At 33.5% G+C, this 9,659-nt stretch overlaps 2 protein-coding genes across 2 annotated transcripts in view; both read left to right on the top strand.

Annotated features, from left to right (window-relative positions):
* LOC116091721 (olfactory receptor 4A5-like) overlaps positions 1 to 180 on the top strand; it is a 1,071-nt gene extending 891 nt beyond the window's left edge. Inside the window, exon 2 of the mRNA XM_031373233.1 lies at positions 7 to 180. Coding sequence (XP_031229093.1) covers positions 7 to 180 — 174 coding nt within the window. The remainder of the gene's footprint in view (positions 1 to 6) is intronic.
* A 7,838-nt stretch (positions 181 to 8,018) lies between these two features.
* LOC116092210 (olfactory receptor 4A5-like) lies at positions 8,019 to 9,063 on the top strand. The gene has a single exon (XM_031373557.1). The coding sequence runs from the start codon at positions 8,066 to 8,068 to the stop codon at positions 9,008 to 9,010; it is 945 nt and encodes a 314-aa protein (XP_031229417.1). The 5' UTR covers positions 8,019 to 8,065; the 3' UTR covers positions 9,011 to 9,063.
* The last annotated feature ends 596 nt before the right edge of the window (positions 9,064 to 9,659 follow it).

The raw sequence follows: 9,659 nt of genomic DNA, 5'->3' as shown, positions 1-9,659 counted from the left end.
TATGTTAGACCTGTCTCCAACTTTCCTATTGATAAATATATTACTGTCTTTTATACAATTTTTACTCCAATGTTGAACCCTTTAATATATACTTTAAGAAACATGGAGATTAAAAATTGTATGACAAAGCTGTGGGGTAAAATGTTCACTAAAGACATAAAAAGAATTTCTTCTCACTGAACGTGGTAATAATAATAAATTTTGGCAGTTTGACTTCAATGTTGTACATTTGTTCCAACACTTGACATTGTGAGGCATTTGTCATTTTTTTGAATTCAGTAGCTATAAGTCTGGTATTCACTGATATTCTATTTTTTTCTATTGCTACTGAAAGTGATCATATCTTCATGTTTATTGGGCATCCCAATTTTTCATCCTCTATGATATTTCTCTTTTGTCCAATTTCCAATGAATTCTACTTCTAATATGATTTCACTGATGGGGTATTTTTGATTGTACTGTGAATTAATTATATTTTATATATCAGAACATTTCTTGTTTGAGAGTTTTGTGCCATCTTTGCCTTTTATTTGGATGAACACATACTTGTAATTTAACTTTATTACATAAGAATTTAAATATTTTTTAACATTTATCCACATGTTTTTACATTTATAATGTATATGGTTTTTAAAAAATATGAATGTGTTGGATGGCCTAGGCTGAAGTTGGCATTAACATCTCTGGGCAGGCATTTTATAAAAAACCAAATGATTAAGGAATAGGGTAAGGGTTCTGCATGGTCTCTGCTTCAGTCACTGACTCCAGTCTCCTGCCTCAGGTTCCTGACTAAACTTTGCCTTATGATAGACTACAACTGTAAGATGAAATAAACACTTTCCTCCCCAAGTTGCACTGGTTGTGGTATTTTATCACAGTAATTGAAATTTAATTAAGACAAAAAGTTTCAGAAGTATAATATCACTACAACAGACCTGGACACCCATTTTGCTGAGGATTATCGTGGCATTTGAACTTTGGGCTGGAAAGGTCATGGAGTACTCAGAGCTCAGTGGATGTTCTGTTAGATCTTGTAAAAGAAGAATGTTAAGAGCAATGCTGACGATGGAGGCCTGGCTTGTAAAATTTCAGAGTAAAGGAGGGACTCTATCAGGAACATTATGCCATAGTTTGAATTAAGAATCATTGGTTCTGGTCAGTTTGACTGAAGAATTGGCTCTGATTAAGAAGAAATCAGAACCAGTTTTGCTTTCATGGGCAATTTATACTGGTCTGCTATGGAAGAATCAGATGCAATTAAGAAGAGAGCAGCATACTTGAGGCAAAATCTTCTGAGAACTATTTATTCATGATAAGCACATAGAAACTGATTCAGAGGGTTAAGCCTTTTCTTCATGTTGGCAGAGTCATTTGATGATATAAAAGAGTTTCCCAGGTTGTAAATGCCACAGAAATCCTAAGACAGAATGTATCATAAAGTGATAAGGTAGTCTTTATGTATGTGCTATCGTTGTTAGAAGGTTGTTGGATGTGCATAATTCACTTTTAAAGTCAATTTAAATTGGAAAACTTTCTTACTACTGAGATAATAAAGATATTTCCAACACATTTATAAAAAAATAACCTCTTGCTCTAGTTGATTATAGTCCATATTCATTATACTTTATGTGCAAATGTTAATGTAGCTTTCACAACTGTTTATTTGGTTGAATATTTATAATTTGTTATGTTATCATAATATGTCACTTAATTAGATTTTAGCACAGTCAAAGCTTCTCATGTAATATTTTTATTAAAAACATACTCCAGCATTGAAGTAATTTCAAAGTTTGTATGAATATAATGAATTTATAGAATAAGAATAAATTAAATGTAAATAATTTGGTAAGTAATGATTTCTTCAGGACCCCTATGTATTTATTCTCTTGTGGGAAATTCTTTGTTTCACTGATTCTTGGGCATTTGATGGTGCAGGCTCATTTAGTTAGTGCCATAATGTTAATATCCATTGTGTTTAGGTTTGTCCTGGTTATTGTTTTGCTGAGGGAACAGGACCGTGGATGGCAGGGAGAATGAGACATGATGGAGTGAAGTCGAGTGAAATCTGACTTTAGAGACCAACAACTGGGTACAGATCTGAGTGTATTGCCCAGCCCATATGCTTATATACCATATTTGAGCCCATCACAAGTGTCTAAATCCTTGGCCAATCATATCTTGCCATACTGTCACTAGGCTCTAATGAAAGCCCTGACTGATGAGAAAACTCAGAAGGAACAGGGGTGGGGGAAAGTGCCATCACCTGTGAGTATGTCTGCAAAGATGGGGTAAGAGCCACTGCCCTGGCCTCAGTTTCTTTTTGCTGTCTCACCAGCGTGCCAGGTGCCATCTTGTATCTAATGCCATGTAAGGCAGATCAGGATCTTCCAGGAGTTCCAGGAGCCTGTTGCGCCTCGGTCTCCATTTCACTTTTTCCTTCACAGGGTTCATTTCCACATCCCCCACATTTTGCTAATGAAATAATGAACATAATTAAGTTATTTGAGTCTTCTCTGATATGTTGATGTTGCCTCTTAGAGCTATAAACTTCCTTCTTCAGATTGCTTTCGGCATAATATATAGGTTTGTGTGTGTCCTATTTTCATTCAATTCTAAGACTCATTGGATTTCCCTCTTGATTGTTATAGTAACCCATTTACTACTCTATGATGTTTTATATACTCTCCGTGAGTTTCTGAACTTCATTTTATTGTGGATACATAGAATTAATTATTTATTTTTTCTAAATTTTTAAATATTTGTATTGTTACCTAATGTATGGTATATTTTAGAGAATGTTCCATGAGCTGCTGAAAAATGTGTCTTCTTCAATATTTTCATTGAATGGAAGTTGATTTTCTTTGTATATTATTATATAAGTTATTATGGATGTTAATGGAGAAAAATGATAGAAAAATGTAGTAAGGCTAGTTATTAGTATTAAGATGAAATTAGATGATATTAGTATTAAGAGAGAAATTAGGGGGCTGGTGAGATGGCTCAGCAGGTAAGAGCACTGACTGCTTTACCAAAAGTCCTGAGTTCAAATCCCAGCAACCACATGGTGGCTCACAATCATCCGTAATGAGATCTGACGCCCTCTTCTGGTGCATTTGAAGACAGCTACAGTGTACTTATATATAACAATAAATAAATAAGTCTTAAAAAAAAAGAAAGAAATACCATTGTTTAAAAAAAAAGAGAGAGAGAGAAATTAGGTAGTGGGAAACAGCAGATGTGACTCCAATGACCAAAACAAGTTCAGAGGAAGAGAATTTTGCCTAAATAGACTGAAGAGGGAGAGGTAAAGATATGCTATTGGGTAACATAGAATACCCATCTTTCAGGATTTTGTAGAAAGGACCCAGCATATCAGACCCAAGAATATTGGATAAAGAAGAAAACAAAATAAAGATTTAAGGAGAGATTGGTGAAAAGCACAAAGCAAAACAAAACAAAACCGACAAACAATGCAGAGAAAGAACATAGAGTCTAGAAGACCTGCAACTTTTAGCTTTTTAGTATAACACTTGAAAATCTTCTTTTCACACTTCAAGAGTTTCAAATCTGTTTAGTAGTTAGCTATTCACTCTTGGCAAGATCTAGTCTTTCATCTCTAGAGGTTATTTAGGAAATAAATTGTTTAAGAGAGATTATTTCTTTGAATTTGTTCCAAATAATCTAACGAGCAGTATATCTGTTAAAAGTAGTGATGATGTAAAATAAGGTAACAGGCTGTGCTGCAAACACAAACTGAAGAAATAGTTTTCTAATTTAATGACCCAAGAGGCTTCTGAAAGCTCAAATCTGCCTGGGCTGGAGTTTTCTTCATTTTGTATTTAGTCCTTGAGGCACCATACTTTTTAATGTTTAAAGAAGTCTGTGAGAGGTCTCAATATTCTGGCATCTTCCACACAGAGACCACATATTTTAAATGAGGAGGAATTTGCTCAAAGGACTCAAAGAAAACCTGGGCCTTCACTCACAGAAGACGCCTATCACAGTGTTTCTGAGAACTGAAATCACAGTTTTGATGAGTTGGGTACCTGGCGTCTTTGTGAGGCACTTGGGTGCTAATTTACCTCCTTAACAAAGCCTTTTGATGGCTTCAGTGTAATTGGCTGAAAAGAGAAGATTTCCTATAATTTCAGTGTTCCTCATTTTGTATTTATTTATGTGATGAAGAAAAAGTGCTGGACAAGTTAATTTCTATTTATTACATTGGCTTTTTACATAATTTTACAAGCATAGCCTAACATTGATTTGTACAAAGAAGTTTTTTCCAGAATTTGAAGATTTCCAACCACCTTTTCTGTAAGTTTTCACATTATGGTTCAGTGTTCCTTATATTTGAGGTATTTATTTGTATAATACTTAGACACGTCTCTGGAAGTGATATTGTATAGTGATATTAAAAAGTGATATTGTATAGTGATCTTAAAATGTGTTTGTTACAGTAGCTTGGTACTCTTCCTACAGCTAAGCAAAGCCATAAGTCATCATGTTTTCTGAGGACGCACATGGATATATGATGTATCTGTAGGCAATTCAGTAAAAAAAAAAGCCCTTTGGTTTATGGCAATAATAAGACCCACAAGACAGAAAAGATTTGTAGCTAAAAATTAATGTGAGGTATTGAAACATAGCTAATCAATTGAGGTTGTGAAATTCTCTTTAAAAGCTTCTAAATAGAAAATATTAAGGTAACAATATATAAAATTAATCAAAATTAAGTTGTTATAAACTGCTTGGCTTTATTTTCCATTTTGCCAAATGGCAATGAAAACATTTTTCATATAGTAAAAGCTATCTGTTATTTTTATTGTATTTTATGAGACATCAATTTCCACATGATGTTAATGAAGACATATTTCAATTTGAAAATTCAAAATTGCTCAGCATCTCAAGTTTTAGCATACATGACAACAAAATTCAATTAAGTTCCAGTAGCTATATGTAAGCTTTTGTCTGTTTCTTAAAATCTTTCCTAAAAAAATTAGTATGTCTACATATATAAATTCATAGTGGATTGCCTTCTTTATGTAGATGCTAAATTTGGTATTGTATATTACTGTATATAATATTTTGTGATGCATTTTAATTTTCATTATAGTAGATCATATAAGAAAACTTTCATACAAGTTATTCATGCATTTTGAGGTTTGACACCTACCCCATTTTTTTCCTATTTTTCCTGTTTTCTGTCCCTTCTTCTTTCAGAGTCCTTTAGTTTCACTAGAAAGTTTCACTTCTATTTTTAGATCTTCTATACATATGTGATATTTTTTATTGCTGATGAATCTAGAATACAAAATGAAATAAAAATGTGGTTTGTCTTTATTAGGCTGATTTAAATCACCTAATATGATTATTTCTGGTTATATCAATATTACTGAATAGTTTAATATCATTTTTTATATAGCTTTAAATAACTTCATGGTTATACAGGGTCTTTTTGAAGTTATGACTATTTTTAAATCTATTTTTTTCTATCAGTTAACTTTTTATTCACTTTACACCCTAATCATTGCCCCCTTTTCAGTCTTAATAACTATATTAAACCATTAGTTTTTAAAATAATATTAATGACAGCTTAACCTGAAAGTAACCATATTATTTTTTAGATTTTATGAAATTAAATCTTTGTGAATTTATAATACATTTTATACAAGTGTAAAAATGATATATTTTCATGATATAAAATATCATCAAATTTATATCATTATATTTAATGATATATTCAACAGCAAGTGTAAGAACTCTATTTTCACTCTATTGCATAAATAATTACAATAGCATTTACTTTTGACCTAGTGGAAATCAACATTACTGGAAACATGATATCAGTATTATTAATAAATATTGAAAGGTGAACAGAGAGTGAATGAGGCAAAATTGACATAAATCCTGTTATATCCCTGTGTTTATAACAGGCCAGGCCTTATCAGCCTGTGGGCTGAAGGGCTTGTATAAATCTGATGCAGAAGAAGCACTAATGTGACTAAGGAATGCAGAAGAAGATGTATCGCAACTAATTTTAAGAAACATTTAGCTCTGCACATGTCCTCCACAACCAAACCCACATGCATGGAATTTACTTGTCAGACAAAATAGATCTCTTCACAGGTAAATGTTGGTAGTACTTATACAAAAATGAAAAGACAATCTCTAGGGATATAATTTTAGTCAAGTACAAGAACTCACAGGATAGTCCAGGTGAAGTAAAAATCAAAACAAAACAAGACAATAACAACAAAAATCCCAAATAAACAAACAAAAAACCCCAAAGTAGTGTGAAAATCCCAATAGTATCTATAACTGTGCAAACAACTGATATTGACAATGATGAAAGGACTGAACTATAATTCTAGGAAAACACGATAGACTGAGCGAGTTGCTATAAGCAGCAATATGTTAAATAACATTGGGGTTATTTGATACAGTTTAAACCTTTCTTGAAATGACTGTGATATATTTGAAGAATAAAAGTGTTTTTGAAAGTCGGGCAGTGGTGGTGCATACCTTTAATCCCAGCACTTGGGAGGCAGAAGCAGGGGGATTTCTGAATTCTAGGCCAGCCTGGTCTACAGAGTGAGTTCCAGGACAGCCAGGGCTATACAGAGAAACTCTGTCTCGAAAATCAAAAAAAAAAAAAAAAAAAAAAAAAAAAAAAAGTAAGAAAGAAAGAAAAGAAAACCAAAACAAAACGAAGTGTTTTTGAGGTTACTGGGCGCCGTTATTAATAGTGCCCTATCACAGACTATGCTAGTTACACAAGAATGTTAGGAACGACACAGAATATACTGTAAACTATCTTCTCATAGTGCCAGCTCAAAATTGGCTAAGTGTCACAGTTAGTTGAATATATCTTCTGTGAAGGATACTATGACTTCTCTGCAGATTAAAAATATGACATTTTATTAATTATTTGAGAATCTCATACAATATGGTTTGATAACATTCATCCCAACCCCTTCTCACCTCTCCACCCACTCAACATTGTTTCATTTTCTTACAATAATGCTTTGGTAACTCGTTAATTCCAATTTGTGCTACTCAGCTACTTTTGGAGTGGGGCCTGTTTGATTGTGTAGTAGACCTACTAGAGGGTCTAAACCTAAGAAGACACTGAATCCCCTTCTCCTGGCAGGTATCACATGTCCATAGCTTATCAACAAGTAATTGGATTTCTTGGTCATCTCCTTTTCTTCATGCTGGATTTTGCCTGGCTTGATCTTGAGTAGGTCTTGTGAATATTGTCACAATGTATATGAGTTCTTACATGCAATTCCTGTTTTGTCTGGAAAATACTATTCCTTAAAGTTCCCCATTTTTACTAATTTTTACAATCTTTCTGTCCACTTTTCTGAGAACATCCAATAATGTTGGCAGGAAGGATATAATATGCATATCTTTTTTGTTGTTTTTTTTTTATTTTGTTTTGTTTTTTTTGAGATGTTTTTTTTTCTATACTCGTGACTGCCCTGGAACTCATTCTGTAGATCAGGCTGGCCTCAAACTCAGAAATCTGCCTGCCTCTGTCTCTCAAGTGCTGTGATTAAAGGCATGCACCACCATTGTCTGACTCCATAATATACATATCTTATTAGGGTTGATTATAATCTCTCATTCCCTTGGGGAGTTTATGGTATTCAATTCACCAACAACTCCAAAAGTGACAACCCATTCCTGATATTGAGATTTTTAATTGTTAGCATGAGGTATCTAGTTAAAAGAGGAACTATTCCCCCTTGCATATTGATGTTTGTTTGAATATAAGGTGTTTTTTAAATATTAATTATTGAGATACCTCTGTTTGCTCTCCTGTAGAGATATGCACAGGAGTGCAGAGATAGAAACGTGTACTTAGAGACTTATTAACAGAAAATGATGGACCTCTTTGCAAGAAGAAGTGAAAAGACATTTGTTACATACTTTTCTTGGGTTCACCACTGTATAAGGTAATAATGAAAATGTGCTTCTGAATGGAATGGATTCATAGCCTTCTTTAGAACTTATAGCAGGTCCTGTTCTGAAGTATTATTGAATTAAGACAGATGAGTAAATGGGAGAGACTAACAATGTCACAGAATTTGTCCTGCTGGGCCTCACTCAGGATCCTACTGGGCAAAAAGCATTGTTTGTCATGTTTTTGCTCATGTACATTGTGACTATTGTGGGCAACCTGCTCATTGTGGGGACAGTGATTGCCAGCCCCTCCTTGGGTTCCCCAATGTACTTCTTTCTGGCCTTTCTGTCACTCATGGATGCCGTTTACTCCACTGCCATCTTGCCCAAGTTGCTTAAAGACTTAGTTTGTGATAAAAAGACCATCTCTTTCACAGCTTGTCTGGTTCAACTTTTTGTGGAACATTTATTCGGGGGTGCTGAGGTCTTCCTTCTGGTGGTGATGGCCTATGATCGCTATGTAGCCATCTGTAAGCCACTGCATTATTTAACTGTCATGAATCAACAAGTTTGTATCTCACTTTTGGTGGTAGCCTGGGTTGGAGGATTTGCACATGCTCTGGTTCAAGTTCTCTCTGTATATAAACTTCCTTTCTGTGGGCCTAATGTCATTGACCACTTTGGCTGTGACATGTATCCATTATTGGCACTTGTGTGCACTGACACTTACTTTATTGGCCTCACTGTAGTTGCCAATAATGGAGCCATGTGTATGATAGTCTTTGTCCTTCTTCTATTCTCCTACGGAATTATCTTAAGCTCCCTTAAGACTCACAGTCAGGAGGGGAGACGCAAAGCCCTGTCCACCTGCAGCTCCCACATTATGGTTGTTGTCCTTTTTTTTGTTCCCTGCATATTCATGTATGTTAGACCGGTCTCCAACTTTCCTATTGATAAATCTATTTCTGTTTTTTATACAGCTATTACTCCCATGTTGAATCCTCTAATATATACATTGAGAAATTCAGAGATTAAAAATTCTATGGGAAAGCTCTGGTGTAAAACGATAAGTATAGATAGAGTAAGAATTTTTGCATGCTGAATGTGTTACTAAATGGAGAGGAAAAATTATAAGTTTTAGTAGTGTGTGTTTCAAGTTCTAAATTGGTAACAGCAGTTGAAATTGTTAGTGTTTTAGTACTTTTGTAAACATAATGTGTAAAATACTGATGTTAATTGTTTTTGTTATTTTCTTTATGGCTACTGAAGTTGAGCACATTTTCATATGTTTGTTGGACATCCTACTTTACCAGTTTCTATGAAATGTATATTTATATTTTTTCAAATTTCCAATAAATTATTTACCTATATAACTGGATTGCTGGAGTTTTTATGAGTCCAGCCACTAGGTATTCATGTTTATGTATGTCACAGAGGTTTTTTCTAGTTTTCTTTTATTATGCTATTATCATTAATCTTAACAAATATTAATTAAACTTCTAAATTATTTATTGTAAAATAATTTTCATTAAATATTTTTACAGATTTATAAAGAAAATAATATATTTTTAAAATAATTATGTGTTATTTGAAGTTTAAAAGTATTACAGAGTAGTAAAATTGACTTAGTTTGCCTATGTTCCATCACATATCATTTTGTTATGATTGGAACACATAACCTACTTTTTAAGTTATTGATTGTTATATATAATTCTCATTATTATGATAGTCTCACCTTTTTTGGTTGCTTT

This window comes from Mastomys coucha, unplaced genomic scaffold (genome assembly GCF_008632895.1).
Source record: "Mastomys coucha isolate ucsf_1 unplaced genomic scaffold, UCSF_Mcou_1 pScaffold15, whole genome shotgun sequence".
NCBI classification, from domain to species: domain Eukaryota; kingdom Metazoa; phylum Chordata; class Mammalia; order Rodentia; family Muridae; genus Mastomys; species Mastomys coucha.
This window is presented reverse-complemented; position numbering and strand designations above follow the sequence as displayed.